A 22,658-nucleotide genomic window follows, 5' to 3' on the forward strand; every position below is an offset into this window, starting at 1 on the left:
GCAAAAGACATCTGACAAAAACCCACACACAGCACAGACCGGGCCTAAATCGCCATGTGTCATATGTAGAGGAGACCACTTCCATAGAGATTGTCCCTGTATTCCTCGGATACTAAGGGACTGGTCCCCTCGTCTGCACAATTCGGGAGCATCAACCTCTGATAGCCATGTTGATTGCTTACCGTCAACCAGCGAAAGTGAAGGTTCAAGACAAAGAGGGGGAGCAAGATCCCCCTGCAAACTGTGTGAAGGCGGTCACGCCATCCACCATTGTCCCTTCTTAGACGAAGCGAAGAGAGTTTTGGAAGATCGTCCGGTTTCACCGTTGAGACTTCCTCCTGGATACAAAAAACTCGTGCCAAGTCCTTCGTTGGTTGAAAATACAGCTGGCCCGCTCAAGTGGTCAGCTGAAGTGTCAGTCATTGAAAATGAACCTACTGAATCCAGACCAGACGAAAGTCTAAAGGTCGATACGGCAGTTGACCCGGTTCTTCCTTCAGAGGTTTCATCCTCAAATGACACCGTCACTGAAGATTCATCTTCAAGTGACACCCTCACTGGAGAGAATAAGGATGACATCATCCAGATTCTTTTCATCAACACAGATTCTGATGAGCATCAGGGCAATGCGCCCATTCCTTTATCGCAGGAAGGAACATCGTCAGGATCGTATCCAGCCGTATATTCGGTCCCACCACCAAGCAACCTGGTTGTGTCCTTTGATTGGAACCAACTGGGCAGACCCCGGTTACCAGCCAGTATACCATTCAGAATCATAGTCCAAATTTATAGAATGGTGATGGCTGGAACTATCATTGATGAAGGGGCATCTGTGAGTATCCTTTCCTCTGTTGCTTGGAAAGCACTGGGTTCCCCGGCGCTTTTGCCTGAGATAAGAAATCTCTCAGGCTTTGATAAAGGAACCAATCGACCATTAGGGATCCTCCCCAATGTGCCTGTTACATTGAAAGGGAAGACCGTTAATTTGAACGTGATGGTCGTTCAAGGACCCTTGGATTATAACCTACTCCTTGGACGTGACTATATATATTGCATGGGAGCTATAGTCTCCTCACTCTTTAGAGTAATGTGTTTTCCACACGAAGGAAAGGTGGTCAAGCTCGTAGACCAACTTTCATTTCCGGGATCACACATCGCAAATAGTCAAATACCAACCCTCAATGGTCTATTCACCCAAGAAATGTCTCCACCTCCAGTCCTCCTTCCCGATGAATGCGAGTGATTCGGAAAGATAGAACTGGAACCCAGGGGGCATGCATCCTGGTCTGCTTCGGGCAGAGGAAACCTTGGGTATAAAGTAGAATTTCCCCGAAAGAATATGACTAGTCTGTACCCCGTCCGTGGATGGAAGAGGGGTTGTTCTAGAATAGGATTCTTTTGATAAGGTTACTTGTCTGACAAATATCATTCAAATCTATCTAAACAAGTAGGCTACCAAGGAAAGAGATTCTATTGCGGCAGCAAATGGAAACCGTCTTTGGGTAAAAGGCAAGCCTCACCCATTAAAACTAATGTTTTAGAGGATAAGTAGGGGCAGCCTCCAAAGAAGGGGATTCATTCACTGCAACAAGTAGTAACCATCTTTGAGTAACCTAATGATAGACATTGCCGAAGAAAGAGTTTCATTTGCGGCAGCAAATAAAACCATTCTTTGGGTAACCAGAAAGAGGCAAGCCTCACCCTTTAAAACAAATGTTTTATCGGATAAGTAGGGGCAGCCTTGAAATTGTACTGTATACCTGGGGGCATGCGAGCCTTTTGGAGTGTAAGCAAAGAGCGGTCATCGATCGTTTCCTAACTTACATAAAGAAAGGATGAGAAGGAGCATAGCTTTGGTAAGGCGCAAGCTCTATAAAAAATGGGATCTTTCAGGAGACATTCTTATCTTATGACTGGTATACTGAGCAGTTTTAGCATAAAGTTCATGCTCGTTTAAAAAATAAACGCAAGATCCGAGCAGTTTTAACGCGGTCTTCATGCTCGTTAAAAAATAAATAAAAGCAGTGAGCAATGTTTCCTCCAGAGTTTAAGCTCATTTTTATCTAAAAAAAGAACCTATTCCGGTAAATAACCATTGTGATCGTAAATTTATTAGCCATAAAAGCCTTGGTTGTGTTTGCACCTGCCACCTCCATTCCATTTGGCCTATCGTTCACCTCCATATGATTGTTTACCCATTTTGAGGAGCAGCTGCGAAGAGTGATTTCACTTAGCCATCCTTGTGACACTGCCGTGATTGGAAAATTCCAACCTGTACCTGGAATCTGCTGCTATCCCTGTTTATCACTCGTTCCTCAAAAGAAGAGTCTTCTTTAAGCTCTTTTCAATTGACTCGTAAAATATGAAAAGATTGCCGAGTTTTGGCCTTCCAGCTCGTTAAAAGGACCGGAAGAGCTATCCCTCCTCTAGATTTTAATCTTTCTAGACCTGAGGGATTATTGCACAAAAAGGTCAAGCGCTTGTTTTGTTCGGCTCGTTAAAGTTATCGAAAATTCATCCCTTTTGTATTGTTTTATACTTTTTCGGACTTAAGGGATTAGATGACGAAAAAGGAATTTTGGAGTTAACTTTCTGTACCTTTTCAGACTCTCTAAAAATGAAAAGGACCGAGTTGTCTTTGTCGCTAGACTCGTTAAAATGATTAAATAGCGACAAACTTGTCTTTAGACGAGAACGAGTTTCCCTATCGCTAGGCTCGTTAAAACATAGCGATGGGCTTGCCCGAAGGGCAGGTTATAGAACAAGCATATGTTATCCTCCTCAAGCTTGACAAAAATAAAGAGGTACTGGTCAGAAATGACTGGGGAAAAATTGGGAGAACCTCAAAGCTTTGATGGTAGCAAGTCGCTCTTGAACATGACACTTTGTCCTCCGTACCACATCGGGTTGGGTTGTTTCATTCACCGGTTTCATCACCATGGTCCTCGCCAAACCATCCGTATTTGGGGTAATGCTACCAATCCATCACATTAGTGTCATTATATGTTCAAGAGATGTGTTCAGAAAGAGTCAACCGTGTCCCATCCATTGCCATACATTATCCGTCATCCACCCATGATCGCCACCCTGAATCATATCTCACAGATTGTTTTCACCTCCACTAAAGTCATTAGCTCCGTTCCGTGTCACTGATGTGGGATTCGTTAAGGCCCTCCTTTGACGGATCACTTCTTGTCGACTTCAGCTCATTATCCAAGAAGTTGATCTAGGAACACCCCCCCAGTACTTTGAAGCTTGCATGCCTCAATGGCAAGTTTCTCACTTCCGGCGACAGGTATACATCAATGAACTTCGACCAGAAGATTTTGCATGGTGTTTGACGCCAAGTCCTTTATTCACACCACGTGAATTGTACTGCAGTACCTTGAGGGTCATTGTCATTATTGGTGATTCCTCTCGCGCTTGTTAACGGTTTACATTATTGACCGGTAATCAAGCGATGTCTTTCCATGTTCGACTTCAACGCAATTCTCACATGGATCGACTTGTACTTAGAGTGAAGATCGAACGAGATTGAAGACCCCGGATCTAGTTTCATCCATCCGGGCTACGATATATATTCAGGATATAAAGACATTTGATATGTACATCATTGCAGCAGATGATCATCCTACTCAAAGGATGATAATTTCAGCAGAGAATTATCAGTCTTTCATCAGACGGTCATCTGTTATATGTACCAAAATGAATTTATAAAGCTGAGCATGGGAATGCCCGCCTCAGCTAGATCATGAAAGCAGAATGAAAAATAATGTATTGTATTGTATTTTATTGCAGGGCACCTCTCAGCCGATTGAATGAACTTCGGATCCTCCTAATAAAGCATTTCACCCGATAAACGACCTCATACTTTAGGGGGCAACTGTTATAGACATTTTTGTGCCTAACAGCATGGAGCATGAAATGTCAATAATCTGAGGGATCCAAAGTCCCTAAACATGTTGTTCTTACCCTTAAAGGAACAAGGTCTGCAAACCACAGCACTGAAAATCAGTTCTCCACTTGAAAACACTCAAAAACAGGTTATTTCTGGATCATGTCAGCTGCTCCACTGAGCATCTGCGCTGAATGTCAACTGATCCTCCTTGTACTTGCGCTGAAGGTCAAAATCAATGAAGGCTACCTGCGCTGGGCGAGATTGGCCAAGTGGCACAGTCATTCTGCAAGGTGTCAACTGCCCAGGAAGCTTCCAAACTGACACTTGGGTCAAGGAATTCGCCTAGTGATGAGTAAGAGGGTCTTGATCTCCAAGTGGAAGCAATATTCTCCAAGTAGACTCAAGAACTGAAGATTAACTAAAGAGGGAGAGGACACAAGTCAGCTTCAGGCCAGTCTCAAGATGACTCATCCTTTCTCCAAAACCCTATATATAGATCTCTCTCATGAGGTCTAGGGAGGCTGGAATTTTGTGCAAGTAAGGAAGTGATGTTGGTTTGTGATTAGAGCTATTGGGTGTTTTCTTGAAGGAGGTGAAGAGGAGATTTCTTTCAGCTGGGAGGTGTTGCTGGATTGGGCCCATTGTGGTTGTAACTCTCTCAGAACTTTACTTCTATTATCAATAAAGTATTTGAGGTTCTTCTATATGCATGTGTCTTTATGATGAATAGATGCTTGTATATTTGATTTAAGCTAATCCTATAATCAATTATGGATGTATGCTTCTTGTAGTTTCCTTTTCTTGTGCTTTTACAGGATCTGTGTGTAGCTGGGCCGGTGAAAGGACAAGGAGCTAGGAGCAAGCGGCAAGGAGTGAAGACTGGATCGACTATTAGCGCAAGATAACGGTTAGTAGATCATCCTTTTCTTCCCTCTCTCATCTCATAAAGAAGAAACTTTGAATAGCTTTGCATTCAGTTGTTGCTGGAGTACTATCACCTTCAGAGTGGGATAGAGGCATTCTGCATTAGATACTTTTCCCCCCAACAGATATCACCCAGAATATGGATACAAATTGAAACTAGCTCAAGTAATTATGCTGAGACATATGGCACCCAATAGTACCAGCAACTACACCAACGATGCTACATCTAATCCATCTACCTCCACACCTACAAACAAAATTAATGGCCTTGTGAATTTTGTGACTAATGCTTCCACAATCCAATCTTTTATCGTGAACGTCTACTTCTCACAAAAAATTTCGTAGATGTTGTGAAGTAGGCATATTGTCTATGAACGGATATTTCGTAATTTTCCTCCACCATCCTTGTATAAATTTTGGTGTATATTTTCAACTACTCATGAAGTTTTAATCAAACTCACAAGACGCAAACCTACAATATTGCCCTGTGGAAGTTAATTCACAATTTAGAAAAATAAAAATCATACATGCAATAAGAAATAACACACATGCACAAATTGTTTTCCCTGTGGAAAGAAATTTTCTAAAAACCCTAATGCATTGAATAGAGATGTATTAGAATTACTTCGGTCAGTTGAGCACAAGCTGTAAGTGAATAACCTATCTCTCTACTCACTGAGAATATCTGACCCAGACTTGTCAATTTCTACCTCTGATTAAACCATTATTTCCTTGTGAATTTCCTTGATAATCTAGAGCAGTCTCTTTAATTCCTTTTCAGACTCCTTAAAGGAAAAGGTCCATCTAAGCACTTGTCAGTTCAGGCTCATTAAAAATCGAAGGTGACTAGAGTCATCTTTTGTTTTTTCTCGACTCTTAAAAATTGAAAAAACAAGTTGTGTCAAAGCGTCTAAAATTTATTCTAATCGGAATAAATATCACCTTTCCTACATTGGTCTTAGGTTGAGAAAAATGGAGTCCACCAACCAATGAGTTCCCCTTGGGGGAAATCCTAGTCCTTTCTCCTCTTGGGGAGATGTTGGTGCGCCCCATATGGTCACATTGTCGCTTCCAGGATTGACAATCGGCTTGCCCGTATGGCTCTTCTCAAATTCTGTCGTTCAGAACACCGTGAGTCCTGAACAATCGAGTCAGCAACTAAATGATACCAAAGATACCCCCCAACCCTCTACTTCGTCTAATTCTTCCTCTCCTCCTTCCTCTTCGCTTGATGAAGCTGGTAAAGCCAAAAATCAAGTAACTGAGAAGAAGAAGGAGAAGAAGAAGAAGGAGCCAAAGGCGAAAAAGGGCAACGAGGCATCGTCTAACGAAAATCCACACACTACACCATCCAGGCCTAAATCGCCTTGGGTCATTTGCAAAGGAGACCACTATCATCGAGATTGTCCTTGCATCCCTCAGATCTTAAGGGACTGGTTTCCTTGTTTGCACAATCTGGTGTCATCAACCTTTGATGGTCATGTTGAAAGTACACCTTCAACTAGTGTAAGTGAAGCCCCTGGACAAAAAGGAAGATGTAGATTTCCTTGTAAACTGTGTGAAGGTGATCATGCCGTCCACCATTTTCCCTTCTTAGACGAGGCTAAAATAGTTTTGGACGACCGTCCGGTTTCACCGTTACGGCTTCCTCCTGGATATAAGGAGCTCTTGCCGAGTCTGTCACTAGTTGAAAATCCAGCTGACACGCCCTTGTGGTTGGCCGAAGCGTCTATCATTGAAGATAAACCATCTGAATCGACACCAGATGAAAGTCAAAAGGTCGAGGCAGTAGTTGACCCGGTCTTGCCTTTAGAGGATCCATCTTCAGATGACACAGTCACCGAAGAGAACAAGAATGACACCGTCCAAATTCTCTTCATAAGCACAGACTCCGATGAACATGGGGCAGTCTAGTCGTTCCTTTACCGAAGGAATGAAGTTCGTCAGAGTCGTATCCGGCCGTCTATTCGGTCCCACCTCCAAGCAACTTCGTTGTTTCCTTCGATTGGAATCTACTAGGCAGACCCTGCTTACCGGCTAGTGTACCATTTTGGATCATTGCTCAAATATATAGAATGGTCATGGCTGGTACCATCATAGATGAAGGGGCTTCTATGAGTATCCTTTCCTCAACTACTTGGAAAGCGCTTGGTTCACCATCGCTTTTCCCTGAGATGAGAAATCTAACAGGCTTTGAAAAAGGAACCAGTCGACCATTAGGGAGGCTTCCCAATGTGCTGATAACATTGAGAAGGAAAATCGTTCACATGAATGTAATGGTAGTCCAAGGACCCCTGGATTATAATCTACTCCTTGGACGAGACTATATTTATTGCATGGGAGCCATTGTCTCCTCACTCTTTAGAGTAATGTGTTTTCCGCATGAAGGGAGAGTTGTCAAGCTTGTAGACCAGCTTTCATTCCCCGGTTCACACATAGGAAATAGTCATATACGAACCCTGAATGGTCTTTTCACGCAAGGAATGTCTCATCAATCCCCAGTCCGTCCTCTTGATGAGCGTGAGTGATTCGGAGGATATGACGGAAACCCAGGGGGCATGCACCCTGGCCTGTTTCGACAGGAAAACCTTGGGTATAGGGCAGGTTTCCGCAGAGGATATATGACTGGCTGGCACACCCATCCATTTAGGAAAATGGGATTAGACCGGAATAAGATACCTCCGTTAGAAGGTAGGCCTTTCCCGATAGAGCAAATGTTTTGTCTGCAAATTGAAGGGTAACCTGGAAAAGGTAGGCCTTTCCTGATAAAACAAATGCTTTTTCTGCAAATTGAGGGGTAACCTCGAAACTCTACTTCACTATACTTGCGGGAATGCAAACCTTTTGGCATGCAAGCAAAGAGCGACCATTTATTTTTTAAATTTATAGGTCCTCTAACCCTTTAAACTCGTAGGATTGGTCGTTTCCTAACTTGCATAAAGAAAGGATGCGGGGCAAAGCTTTGAAAAAATGATGTTTTTATACGAGACATCCTTATTATACGACTGGATCGAGCAATTTTAACGTGGAATTCAAGCTCATTAAAAAATAAACATAAGAAATGAGTAAATGTTCCCCCAGAGTTTAAGCTCATTAAAAAATGAACCATTTTCCAGTAAATAATCATTGTGAATGTATTACCATCAGCCTTTGAAGACTTGGTCGTGTTCTCATCATCACCTCCACTCTATATTGGCCGATCATTCACCTCCATTTGATTGTTTACCTTTTTTTAGGAACAGCTGCAAAGAGTGATCATATTAGCCATCCTTGTGACACTTCCGTGATTGGAAAATTCCAAACCTTACCTGGAATTAGCTGCTACCCGAATTTATCACACGTTCCTCAAAAAACGAGTCTCCTTTAAGCTCTTTTCAACTGACTCGTAAAATATGAAAAGATTGCCGAGCAATTGGCCTCTCCAGCTTGTTAAAGAGACCGGAAGTGCTATCCCTCCTTTAGATTTTAATCCTTTTGGAATTGAGGGATTATTACACAAAAAGATCAAGCACTTGTTTTGTTTGGCTTGTTAAAAGTACCGAAAATTCATCCCTTTTGTATTGTTTTATACTTTTTCGGACTTAAGGGATTATATGACAAAAAATGATTATTGGAGTTTTCTTTACCTCCCTTTTTCAGACTCTCTAAAATTGAAAAGGACTTTATCCTTGTCGTTAAAACTGAATAGCAACAAACTTGTCCATACAGACAAGAACGAGTTTCACTATCGCTAGGCTCGTTAAAACATAGCGATGGGTTTGCCCAAAAGGGAAAATTATAGGACAAGCATATGTTATCCTCCTCAAGCTTGACAAAAATAAAGAGGTACTGGTCAGCAATGACTAGGGAAAAATTTGGAAGAAAACTTGAAGAAACTTTATTGGTAGCAAGTCACTCTTGAACATGACACTTTCACTCCGAATCCGAGTTGGGTTGGGTTGTTTCATTCACTGGTCACATCACCATGGTTCCATCACACCATCCATATTTGGGGTTAATGCTACCGATCCGTCATGTCAGTGTCTCCGATATGTTCAAGAGAAGTCGCTCATAGAATTCACTTGTGTCTCACCCACTACAATACATTTACGCTCCATTCTTTCATGACCGCCACCCTGAATGTTATATCACCAGATCATTTTCACCTCCATTAAAATCATTTGCTCCGTTCCGTGTCATTGATGCGGGATTCACTAAGGCCCTCCTATGACAGATCGCTTCTTGTCGACATCAGCTCATTATCCAAGAAGTCGATCTAGGAACAACCCTTTCAGTACTTTGAAGCTTGCATGCCTCAATGGAAATTTTCTCACTTCCGGCAACAGGTTTACATCAATGGCCTTCGACCGAAAGATTTTTCGTGGTGTTCGACACCAAGTCCCTTATTCACACCACGTGAATTGTACTGTAGTACCTTGAGGGTCATCATCATTATCGATGATTCCCCTCATTGGCTGGTAATCAGGCGATGTCTTTCCATGTTCGACCCTAGAACATCTCTCACATGGATCGAATTGTACTTTGAGTGAAAATCAAACGAGATTGAAGACCCTAGATCTAGTTTCATCCATCCGGGCTGCGATATATATTCAGGAAAATAAAGACATCAAATGTACATCATTACTGCACAGATAATCATCCAACCTAAGGGATGATGGCTCTACCAGAATCACCAGTCTACACTCAGACGATTGTCTGTCCTATGTACATGAAAATGAATTTATAAAGCTCAACATGGGAATGCCCGCCTCAGCTAGATCATGAAAATATTATGAATATAATGTATTGTATTGTATCTTATTACAGGTCGCCTTCCAACTTGAAAGAACTTCATATCCTCATGATAAATAATTTCACCCGACATCAACAGATTAACAACCTCATGCTTTAGGGGGAAACTGTTATAGACATTTTTGGGCACTGCAACCCCAATCATAAATCTCCATAAACCAAGGGCTCTTAAGTCCTTAAAAGTTTTGTTCCAACCTCTAAAAGAACAAGGTCAACTGATTACATCTTCTCCCAGAAGTTCTCCATGAAAAATTGCTCAGAACTGGTCAAAACTGGACCATATCACCTGCTCCATGGTCAAAGTGCACTGCATCCCACCTAAATACACATGGGAGGTGTGATGCATCTTGAAAATCCCTTCTATGGTGTGCGATGGGCGAGAGTGGACAAATGGCAGGGTTAATCTGCAAGGTGGAGGATCATGGAATCTTTTAGAAACTTCTCCTGTGACACTTGCCTCTCTGAATTCGCCCAGGGATGAGTAAGAGATCATCAATATCCAAGTGGAATCAAGAACTATCAGAGAGAGGACACTAATCAAATCTCAAAAGCTGACTCACCCTCCTTGCAAACATCTATATATGGATCCCTCATCCCAGAGATCCAGGGGCTGGAATTTTGTTTCTTGTAAGGAAGTGCTGCTGGTTTCTTGGTGCAATATCATAGTGTTAGGTGATCTAAGCTTTTCATGAGGTGAAGAAGGGCTTTCTTGCTGAGAGGATGATGGTGGGTTAGAACAATTGGTTGTAATCTTCTTTGCTATTTCTTGATTATCAATAAAGCTATTCAAGTTTTCCTCCACATTCTTGTATGATTGATGATATATGCATTTGTGTGGTCATTATATATCTGGTCCTATGTTGTTTATGATAATAGATCTATCTTCTTGGATAGTGTTATGCTGCTTTGATTCTACAGGTGCTCTTTGAAGCTGGGTAGACGCGGAAGCGAGTGGCAAAGATCTATCAGAAGGGAGAGGAATCAAGCAAGGAACCAAGCACAAGACAGAGGTTGGTCTCCTTTATTCCCCTCTTATCTATTTCTCATAAAGGAAAATGGAAGTAGTTTTAGTTTCTTTGTTTCTAAGGTAGCTACCAGCCTTAGTGGGACTAGCAGCTTTGCATAGACACTAGATTTCCCGATAACACTACCTCTTGATTACTCGCAAACAAAATTGCTATCTGCCATAGAAAATAAACTAGGGTGTTTTTTTAAAGCCTCTGAAGCCACCAGAAGGGGAAAATACACCTCCTTTGCAAGAATATGTGTCGAGATGGACCTGTCAAGAGCCCTACCAGATGAGGTAATCTTGAAAGTTTTTGATGAAGAATGGGTGCAAACAGTAGATTATGAACATATTCCCTTTAGACGTCGCAGGTGCCATGAGCATGGGCATCTTTTTAGAGATTACCCTCTCAGCAAAACAGAGAACAGAAGTAAAACAACCACAATGAAAGACACTGAAAGATTTCATAAGGTGGGACATAGAGGAAAATGGGGCAAAAGAGGGCCAAAACAAAAACAAACAGAAAAGCAACAAGCCAATCTAAATAGGTTCCAAGTTCTCGAAGAAGAGGAAGGAATATCAAACGAAGATCAAGTAATGGAAGGAAGCTCAGGAGAAAAGGAGAAAGAAGAAGATAGGGAACAAGCACATGATGCTACTAAGTAGAAAGAAACAATGTTGAATGATGAAGAACTAGATATGGATCAAGAAATGACTCAGAGTGAGATGGAGACTGATGATCAGGAACTGCAGGAAATTCTGGATAGAGAAAATCTAGATCTGGAAGGATTCTTGAAACAGGGAACCGTGGGAGGGGCAGAGTCATTACCTCAAGAAGAGTTTGACAGAGTATAACAGTTGTTCCTATGGAAAACTCAGGACAAAGGGATGGAAGAGAAAAACAACAATGAAAGTTCAGGCAACGAAGGAGTGAAGACTATGAAAACCACACCAGGACTAGCTCTCAGATACCCAGGAAAGAATAGAGGCAGGAAAAAGTAGAACGAGCTACTGATGGAATGTGGAAAGCTAATGATTGATTCAGGTAAAATGAAAGACCTATCCAGTCACTCCTTTACGAATCTTTAATAATTAAGTTCACATCTTGGAATACCAGAGGTTTAGGTAATAAAATGAAACAAAGGTTACTTATCAATAGAATGAAACAAGAAGCTCCGGATATGATATTTATCCAGGAAACTAAATGTTCCATTCAAAAAATCAAAGAAATTAATAGTAAATGACTCAACAGATTTGAATCTCTAGAAGTTAAAGCAGAAAACATAGTTGGAGGCATACTCACTCTTTGGAACCCCCAAAAGATTGGCATAATTGATGCTAAGGCATCTAGGAATTATTTATCAGTGGTTATACAGCCTGTGGGAGACAACGAGACTTATTTGGTCACGAATGTCTATGGTCCACAAAGATGGGATGACAAACTCAAATTTCTAAATTCTCTTGTAGAACTCAGAGATAGACATGCAGGAGTTCCTTGGATAATGGGTGGGGACTTCAACATGATCAAATCACTTTCAGAAAAAAAGGGGGAACAAGAACTTTAAATAAATATTCTACAACATTTCTAACTTTCATAGATAATATGAAGCTAGTTGACACTGATATGAATAATGGCCTCTTTACTTGGAACACCAAGAGAGGAGGGGAGTCACAAGTAGCCTCAAAATTGGACAGATTCATACTTTCAGAGGACCTTATGCTCACAGACAAGGAAATGACAGTGATAATTCTCCCCTTTGGTGGCTCGGACCATTTGGCCTGTACAACTGAAAGTACAAGGCATAGGCACCCCCAAGAATAGGCCTTTCAGAATTGAGAACATTTGGCTTACACGCCCCAATTTTATTAGTAACATAGCAAGATGGTGGAAAGAGGATCTGCACATTAAGGGATCAAAAATGTTTCTGCTTCACAAAAGACTAAAATACATCAAGCTCAGACTCAAAGACTGGAACAAGAAGGTATTTGGCAATATTTTTGCACCAAAAAAGGAGGTTGAAGATAATATGCAAACACTCAATCAAACTCTTATTACAGAGGGCTTTGACAAAGTTGGAGATGACCAAGTCACCAAAATTCATCAAGACTGGGGGAACTTATGCAAACAAGAGGAAATATATTGGAGATAAAAATCTAGAGTTCAGTGGCTAAAAGAAGGGGAATGGAACACCAAATTCTTCCACATATCCACCATGGTGAATAGATCACATAATAGGATCTTTTCAATCAAGGACGAGAAAGGTCATCTTCACAATTCCCATGAAGAAATAGAATCTGTGTTAGTCCAGCACTTTCAAGGGATAACAAAGGAGACCGTTGCAGACAGAGAACATTTTATCAGGGACTTAACAAGGCATATACCCAGGCTAGTATCTAGAGAGGATAATTTCAATCTCAACAAGCCAATGACTAAAGAAGAGGTCAGTGAAGCAGTTAAGGAAATGCAGAATGGAAAAGCACCAGGCCCTGATGGTTTTAATGTGGATTTCTTCAAATCCTATTGGAGCATTGTTAAACAAGATATTATGAAGGTGGTGGAGGATTCCAGGATGAATAGAACCATTCTGAAAGCACTCAATACTTCCCTCATCTCCTTGATCCCCAAACAGGATAATGCTCAGACTCTAGACAGGTTTAGGGCCATAGTTTTGTGCAATGTGGTGTATAAAATTATATCCAAAGTTTTCGCCAATAGACTCAAACCCCTTCTCCCTAATCTTGTGTCAGTGGAGCAATAAGGTTATGTGGAGGGTAGACAAATTCTCAATAATATCATTCAATCGCATGAAGTGGGGATTTCATTGTTAAGCAATAAGAAGGCTGGAATGATTATGCAACTGGACCTTGCCAAAGCTTATGATAAGCTAAATTGGACCTATATTAGGAAGGTCCTTCTAGCCTTTGGCTTTGATCATAATTGGTTAAGATGGCCTATGGCACCTGTCACTTCTTCTAGCTTTTCAATATTGGTTAATGGTTCTCCTTCCAAGACCTTTACTCCCTCAAGAGGTCTCAGACAAGGAGATCCGCTCTCTCCCTTTCTCTTTATGCTCATGATGGAAGGACTTGGGCAATCTATCAATCATGCAAAAGAAAAGGGTTATATCAATGGTATCTAACTTTCTGAAAATGGAAAAGCTTTTTCCCATCAACAATTTGTTGATGATACTATGCTGTAGGGAATATCCATGGTAAAAGAAGCTCTTGCTTATAAGAAAATGCTACATGACTTTGCTATGGCCACATGTATGGAGGTAAATATGTCTAAATCTAAGATTTTTTTTCTTTAATACTGATATCTCTATTCAGAGAAACATCTCGATAATTCTAGGCTTTCAAAGGGAGGTACTTACTTCCAAGTACCTGGGAGTTCCTCTAACTGATAAACCTTTGCACAAAAACATCTGGGGGCCAATAATCAATGAGATGCAGGATAAAATCAAAAAATGGACTATCAGATCTTTAAACTTGGCAGGACGGTTGGTGCTTACAAAAGCTGTTTTGCAATCAATCCCCATTTTTATGCTTTCAGCACTTTTAGCTACAAAGGGAGTTTTACAACAATTGAGAACTATTCAAAGAGACTTTCTTTGGGGTCAGGGGGAGGAGAAAAATAAATGGGCCTTGGTTGCTTGGGATAAGCTTTGTAAACCGAAATCCCATGGGGGCCTTGGACTTGATGATCCAGATGTACTCAGCAAGGTTTTAGGGGAAAAATTATGGTGGCGTTGGGTAAAGGATCCAAAGGCTCAGTGGGCTCATGTATGGAAAGAAAAATATGCCAGCACTTGGCAAGAGAAAAATCACATAAGGATGACAGGAATCATTAGAGGATCCCACGTTTCGAATAAGGCCTGGGAGAATAGAGAATTAGTGCAGAAAAACTGTTTCTGGTAAATCAAAGAAGCGGAACTGTCTCTATTTTGGGAGGATAGATGGCAACAAGAACCTACACTATTAAGAGAGGACTTTTTGGACCTAAAGAAAGAAACGGACACAAAATGGATTTTCAGGGCTAAAGATTTTTGGGAACACCCCAGTCTAGAAGACAAATGGAGAACCTGGAAGAATATAGAATTTGGGGCTGACAACCCCTTGAAAGCAAAAACAGAGGCATTACTATGAATTTTGGAACAGAGGAAGATTCTAGTTTTAGAGGGGCATGACCAACTCAGACGGGGCAACAATAAAGAAGGTACCTTCAATATTAAGGAAGCCAAGAAGGTATTCCTTGAGCTAGATTACCACGCTCTAGACAGGGTTTGGTAGAACCTTTGGAAGCATCAAGGTTGGATGAAAATCAAACTCTTCATGTGATTGGTTCAGCACAAGAAAATTTTGATTTGGAAAAATATTAGGAAGAGGGGTGTTCTAGGACCTTCTAGATGCCAACTCTATGAAACCCAAGAGGAGAAAATGGAGCACCTTCTCAATGACTACAACTTTACCTCTAGGTTGTGGGACTCTTTTGCTACAATTTTCCAACAGACAGACAAGGACAAAGAAAGCATTATCAAGACCCTAAATAACTGTTGACGAAACCTTTCTGAGTATGAGTTTCTTCGCTTGGCTTGGGTTTTAAGTCGAGGCTTCATAATTTGGAATGTTTAGAAAGAAAGGAACAATAGAACCTTCAAAAATGTTCACAACACCACCCAACACATTTTTGAGCAGATCTTAAGACAGCTTGAGGAAACGGTTGGCACCCTTGTGCGCAACTCCCCCAAAAATCCACCTTCAGAAAAGGAGAGGCAGATTCTCTGTTAGCTGAATATATAGGGACTTATACCATAGGGAATGGATAGGAAGGTTATGAATCTTCCCAATAAGCCAAATTATTGGCATCCTCCCCCTCAGGGTATTTTGAAATTCAAGATAGATGGGGCCTCTAAGGGCAACCCAGGTCTTGCTGGTTTTGGAGGAGTGTTACGAGATGATAGTGGCTACATTCTTTTCATTTTCCATTGCCATATGGGAAGAGCTACAAACAATATGGCTGAATTAATGGCGCTTGAACAATGTTTTGATTTCCTGAAGCAAGATAATCTTCAGAACATTATTATTGAAGCTGAGTCTGAGCTGATCATTAACTCGGTTAAAAGAATTTGTTGTGGAACAAAGCTAGAAAAAGTCTCAAGTCATTAGAGGCTCATACAGGTCTTTCAAAGAATTCAAGTTCACCTTTAGACTTACGCACAATGAGTTTCACTCATGTGCGGAGGACGACCAATAAACTGGCAGACATTCTGGCTAATCAAGGAGTGGTTTGCACTAAAAACGGAGTCAAATTGATCTGGTGAGATATGCCATAGAACAGATTAAGGGAGCAATGTTTTAGTCAAGCGGAAGAGGACTACAGAGTGTATTGAAATAGGGCCATATAAATAGGATCGGGTTGATCTTTATGCAGAGTTATGAGACAAGCAAGGAAGCTTTGGGTATGCAGGTCTATGTTTGGCATCAGCGTACATGAAGTTTCAGTGGATTGGCTGGAATTAGGGTTCCTCCTCTTCTTTTGGCCAAGGCGACGAAATATAGTCTTTCACGGTAACAGCTATACCCTGCTTTCTTGGCTGGCGGCAACTTTACTGCCTTCGAAATGGTTTCTGATGTATCGCACCACTTTCATGCTGGTAGCAATTTTTCTTCTTCGGAAGCGATTCCATTCACCTTCCAACACGTGGATCAGAGTGGGGAGGCAATACCGCCCTCATCGCGCGGTAATCTTCAATAAGGTTGGGCCATGCGATATGTTTTGTGACCGTTGGATCTACTGTGGTCATTCTATGGCCAGGATTAATCAGGCTTGTTGGTGGGTCTGGAACTAAGGTTATCTTTCGCACTGCTCGCGCGATCTTTCTGGTATCACGTGCATCTGGAGGATTTCGGGAGGTTTACTAGCATGAAAGTTATGTAAAAAACGAACCAGATAGTTTTTTCAATTACGATTTTCTGTGCTCATCGGGTCTGATCTGCTTGATAAATGGTGTGCTTGTTGGCCACCTGAAATGTCTCTCTTCCATTGGATCTTTGGCTCAGGATCTAATGGTTAGTTGTGTGTCAAGCCTTTGTACAATATTTCTTTTTCCGATTGAATAAAAGGTTCTGCTCTTGCCTTAGCAAAAAAATAAAAGAATAAAACCAGCACAGCCCTACAACCAAAGACTTTTACAAAGGACCTCTCCTCTATCTTTGGCCATATAAAATTTCATAAAATGGTGATAAAAGTGATAACTCCTTGTACAAGAATAAATGATATCGGAGAAAGGCCTTTCCTGGATTATTTTTTTAAAATAAAAGTAATATTTTTTAATATAATTGTGTTTTTTATTATGTTTAGATTTATTTCCAATTTTGATAGCAAAAAAATTTGGAAACATTATTTGTATAATCATATGAATCTGATGTATAGTTATATAGGTATGGTAGTATATTTATATTTGAAATTTATACAATAATGTGGATGGTTTTTATAGTTGTTTTTATAGTTTATATAAAGAAAATTGTGTTACATGTTTTTGTGTGAGGACTATTTTCTTACTCAACCTACAAAAGATTCTGATTTGTTTCTTTGTGATAATCCATTTATAATAAATACAAAATTTATATTAATTTCTAATATATATACATTATATGTCAATTCTATATTAAAAAATTAAAAACATTATTCACTTTTTTATTTTATTTCTTTCTTAAAGATATTATATGTGTACATAATTCCCCATCATTCTTACACAACAAACAAAAACCAAGCTGTAATAATGTGATAAAAAGTAAAAAACTTTGTTAAGAGAAATGAAATCTTATTATAAGCAAAAGTATCCGAAGGGAAAATGAATTGAATCTCTCGTTAGTCAAAGCTTCCTATTTCAACATCATGTACTCAAAGGTAGAGTTAAATGTGGTGCAAAATTAACTCAAAATTTCTTTTCCCTGAATCTGAAGCCTCATGATTGACTCCTGCAGCTAATGCATACATTCAAGACTAGTCTCGTCCGGAGAGGCCATGGCCGCAATGGCGATGAGCAATCAATAGATTTTGTAACGTTTATTATTTTTTCTTAAATACGATACCATCTTACTCCGTAGGGTAAACGAATATTTATATATTTTGTTACGATACAGTGAATATTTGGAGGTTAAATTAATAGCTTTTAACTAAATACGATACAAATTCAATATTTAGTAAAGTAAATGAATAAAAAACTAGAAACATTAACTAGGAAATTAAATTAATTAGAAATGTTTAAGGGGAAACGTTAACCAGATAACGATATTAATACTTTTATATTTTTTATTTTTAATGTGATTGTGCTAAGATTATATGTGATTATTCTCAAAAATATTATAAAATATTTTGTAAAAATTAAATTTTTATTATTTACCTAACAATTATTAATATTAAATTAAAAAAATACCCATATCCATTTAATTAACAACCCTATTTCAAAATAACATCTATAAACCTAATCTTAATAATTAAATCAAAATTCTTTACCAATAAACTTATCATCATAATTAACATAAGATTATCACATAATCAACAACAATAATCTGACCTAGAAATCCTGTCGCAAGCTTATCACATAATTAGCATCAATAATCTGACCCAGAAATCCTCGCAATTCGGATATTCAAGAAATCGTCTTGCTATTTGAATTTTTTTCACCTCTGTTTACACGGTTCTGCTATCTGCTCCAGCTGTTGTATGAAGTCATGGATGTAACTCTGCTGACGTCCAGTATTGGTCACTATAATCTTACGCGCGGCCTCCACCTTTGATTGCAACTGCTTCCCCTGTTCTCCAGCCAATACCATTCCCAGCGCTGTAGCTATGTTCTCACTGAGAAAAGAGCCATCGTCTCCTCTCTCAATCTCGATCCCCGCCTTCAATTCAACCACTATTTGCCGGGTATTCAAGCTCTGATCTAGCTTTACAGGCAGGAGGATAAGCGGCACTCCGAAGCTCAGCGCCTCCATGGCGGAGCTCCACCCGCCGTGACTCAAATACCCACCTACGGACGGGTGCGAGACGATCCGAACCTGCGGCACCCAGCCCCGGACAATCAGACCCCGGTCCCCAGTTCGAGTCTCGAACCCTTCGGGAAGGAGCTCCTGCGGATCTCCACGAGCGCTGTCCAAGAACTGTGGAGCACGTAGCGACCAGAGGAACGGGAGCCCGCTCGCCTCCAAACCAAGCGCGAGCTGGTAGGTTTGCTCTCTCGACAGAAACGTCTCGCTACCAAACGACACAAACACGACAGAGGACGGCCTCTGCCGGTCCAGCCAATCAAGCAGATCGGAGCCCTCTCGGCTGTCCGAGTTCGGCTTAGATACAGGCATGAGTGGGCCGACAGAGAGAACGGGAACTCCGATACTGTCCTGGAAATAACGAATATACTTCTCTTCCTCTTCAAAGCAGGATTTCACGGCCACCGCCACGCATCCTTGCAAGCATTTAGCCAAACGATAGGTCGGAATAACGTGCCCGGGTATTCCTCTGTACATAACTACTACATCCTGCGCTTCATACAGCCTGAATGAGATCGCGGAACACGGAAATCCAAGGGGCGGAGCTGCCAGCTCCTCGGCGGTTATTTCGTGGTTCGATACACGGGAAGGGTGGAGCGCATAGCCGCAGGTCGCCGGCGAATAGACCGAAAAATAGACAGCCGGTACGCGCATCTCGGCAGCGGCGCTCTGTGTCCAATACTGCGCGAAGTCATGAACAACGTAGTCAGGCGAGAGTTGCCTGAGGAGACTTCGGAAGGGCTTCTCCAGGCCGTCTATGGCTTTCTGGAGCGCAAATGCCATTTCTACGGGGATGTCTGCCGTGCATTCAGCCCCCGGAGTCAGGCCTTCCGTGGGCGGTAACGGCAGTTCCAGCAGATCGATACGTCCCGGCCAGTCCTGAAGTTGTAAGGATGGCCTGATTCTGGAAATGTTAATGGGCGTGGAGAGAAAGGAGACGGTGTGGCCGTGGATTGCAAGAGCCTTTGAGAGCTGCAGAAAGGGATTTATGTGGCCCTGCGCCAGCCATGGAAACAGCAGAAAATGAAGCTTCTTATTTGCAGTCTGGGTATCCATCATCCCACAAGGATTTCCGATTTTCCTTTAATCGTATCCCAGATCTAACGCGGACTGATGAATATTTATATCTGTTCTCTCATCCAAGAAGGAAGACTAAATACAGGCAGCTGTTAAAGTCTTTTGTCTTACTTAACATAGCCACCTGTTGAAGCACTTTGTTTTTTAATTCGGTATAGCCACCTGTTGAAGCACTTTGTTTCTTAATTCGGTACAGCCACCTGTTAGAGCACCTTGTTTATTATCTCTTACGCTCCGGGTTTGCACATTCCCCTGGTTTTGAGGACGTATACAGTACCCGAAAGATTTTGATTACGTGAATTCATATATATCTAATTCCACACGGATCATGCTTATCCCTTACGCCGCTGGTTTTCACATTCGTGTTGTAAGGAGGGATGCAATATCTCACAAATATGGAATCCGTGATGTCATATTTCACAATTCCACGTGGATAAAAACTAAATTTCATTTAGGTTGATTGCCATTTCATGGAATGTTTAGGAATCTTGTGGTAAAAGGGGAGTCGATTTTTTAGGGTTTTAATTGAGTGGAAAAATTTTGAGATGAAATTTTGATTTGTATTATTTAAACTAGTTTGTTTATTGTATATATAGATTTTAACACTTTGAAAAATTTTAAGGCACTTTTATTGTGTAGTGATTATTCATCAAACTTGTGATTTCAATAAATTTCTACCAAATTTTAGAAAACTTAGATCACAAAAATCCATTAAAAAACTCCAAAAAAATCACATTAAAAATAACATGAAAAAAATAATTTAATCTCTAATTACATTACATTTTACTAACTATAAAATTCAAATACTACGGAATTTATTACTATCTATTAATTAATAATATTATCACAGTAATCTATTAATTAATGATATTATCACAATAATTCCGCGTCATAAAAACCAAACCCCACACAAACCATGATTGTGAACTAGTAATTTCACGTGAATAGAAACGGAATCCTACCCCAACCAAGATTGTTCCTTTTATCAATTATGTTGTCACAGTAATGAACGACTTCAAAATCGTTAATATGAAACTAAAGAAATTTAAATAGCATGGCAATGTTCGGATGCTAGCAGTCATATCATGTAACACTAGTATATATATATAAAGTACACTGTAATTTGGTTGGTCTCTTTGTCTCTTTGTGGAGTAGGTTGTCCTTTCGGAATTTTTATAGTGAAGAAGAGGTTTGTGGAACGAATTCTACATCTTCAAAGTTTATTGCAGAGCACGTGGATTGTTTTTGGTAGGTACCGTGGCATGTGTTTGAACGAATTCTATTATTAGATCAAGAAGGTTTGTTAGAAGCCACGTGGAATAATGATTACATCTGGTATTATTTGGTAACATATAAATTTTATGCTATTACGCTGTATTGAGTGGCCGCTATATATGCTTATTATTAGATTTCAGGCTTTGGTAAAATGTTAAACATATACAGTTACCATTCAATTAATACTAAATAATATAAGATTTAATACGCAGTTGTTTATAATGAGGTTTTTTGGAAGTTTTTTGGTGGGTTTTTTCGGTCAAAATAGAGGAGCAATTTATTGGAATCACAAGTTTGATAGCTAGTTTCTGCTCAATCAAAGCGTCCCAGGGTTTTTCAGGGTGCTGAATCCAAATATGCAGTTAAAAAACCATTTTAACTGCAACAAATCAAGATTTAACCTCAATTTCTTCAATTTCCGTCACAAAATCTCCAAAAAATCACATTATAAACAACTCCATTTAATACAACTACCACTCAATTAATACCAAATAACATAAAATTTATTTGTTGCCCCACCATTCTCTGAATTGAAGTCTCAATTTGATTACATGCTTCCCATTCGTATGTGCTATCCACGTACTTTTCGACATTAACTTTAGAATAGGCGCTAATAGCTACCTGCCTACACCATATGATATTAATATACCTGCCTACACCATATGATCTTATTAATATTACTGGTCTAATAAAAAAATTTCACTATTTATTAATAAATATAAAAACTCCATATTTTCAATTAAAGTTCGAAAATAATTGTTTCTAACATTTTAATTTTCTGAACTTTTATAGTCACCATCACATCATATCCTAATATATTATAATAGAATGAAATGAACACAATTTTAATCTTGAAATATAAAACTTTTATAGTCACCATCACATCATATCCTAATATAATATAATAGAATGAAATGAACACAATTTTAATCTTAAAATATTTATTTTAACATATATAATTGGTTAGTTAATTTATATTTATATTTTTCATCTATAATTATATTCTTTAGTTTATTTTTTTCCATTATTTTAAAGAGTTGTTATTACTCTAAAATAAAGACATTCCACAATCTTTCCCTACGTATCAAAACGTGCTTGTGATCTTTCCCAATGCATTCCTCATCGATCCGATTCGTTATGAAATCTGCTAAATAGGTGAGATGTTATAAACATGTCTCACAACCTTTTCCAATAAGATTTGACGTTGATATTTCATGGAAATTGAGATATACATAAATGATTTGATATTGATATTTCATGGAAATTGAGATATACATAAATGAGTTAGTTTATGTTTCAAATATAATTTTATTAATTTTTTTTAATTGGTTAACTATAATTTTTTTAATTAATATAATTTTTTTCCTTAATTACATTTGATTAAACATACTAATTGAATTTGAATTGTTTCTCTAAGATAATTCTAAACTCAAAATTAATAATAAATTGGATATGTGCAAATTAATTTAAATTATCGTCATTTTGAGTTATTTTTAAGATAATTCAAGTTTTAAAATTAAGAAGAATAATAGCGGCAACGCAACGGAGTCCCTGTCTCTACCGCTAATTAATCAATTAAGGCAGCAGGGCCTGCATTTTTTCATTATTCAAGAATGCTTTATTTTTGCAATAATC

At 39.6% G+C, this 22,658-nt stretch overlaps 1 protein-coding gene across 1 annotated transcript; it reads right to left on the minus strand.

Annotated features, from left to right (window-relative positions):
* Window positions 1-18,112: 18,112 nt before the first annotated feature.
* On the minus strand, window positions 18,113-19,894 carry LOC149244173 (putative UDP-rhamnose:rhamnosyltransferase 1). The gene has a single exon (XM_089374751.1). It carries the CDS (start codon window positions 19,728-19,730, stop codon window positions 18,306-18,308), a length of 1,425 nt encoding a protein of 474 aa, XP_089230877.1. The 5' UTR covers window positions 19,731-19,894; the 3' UTR covers window positions 18,113-18,305.
* Window positions 19,895-22,658: the final 2,764 nt, after the last annotated feature.

This window comes from Pinus tabuliformis, chromosome 8 (assembly GCF_031772625.1).
Source record: "Pinus tabuliformis cultivar Carrire ecotype Pingquan chromosome 8, CPIR1, whole genome shotgun sequence".
NCBI lineage: Eukaryota > Viridiplantae > Streptophyta > Pinopsida > Pinales > Pinaceae > Pinus > Pinus tabuliformis.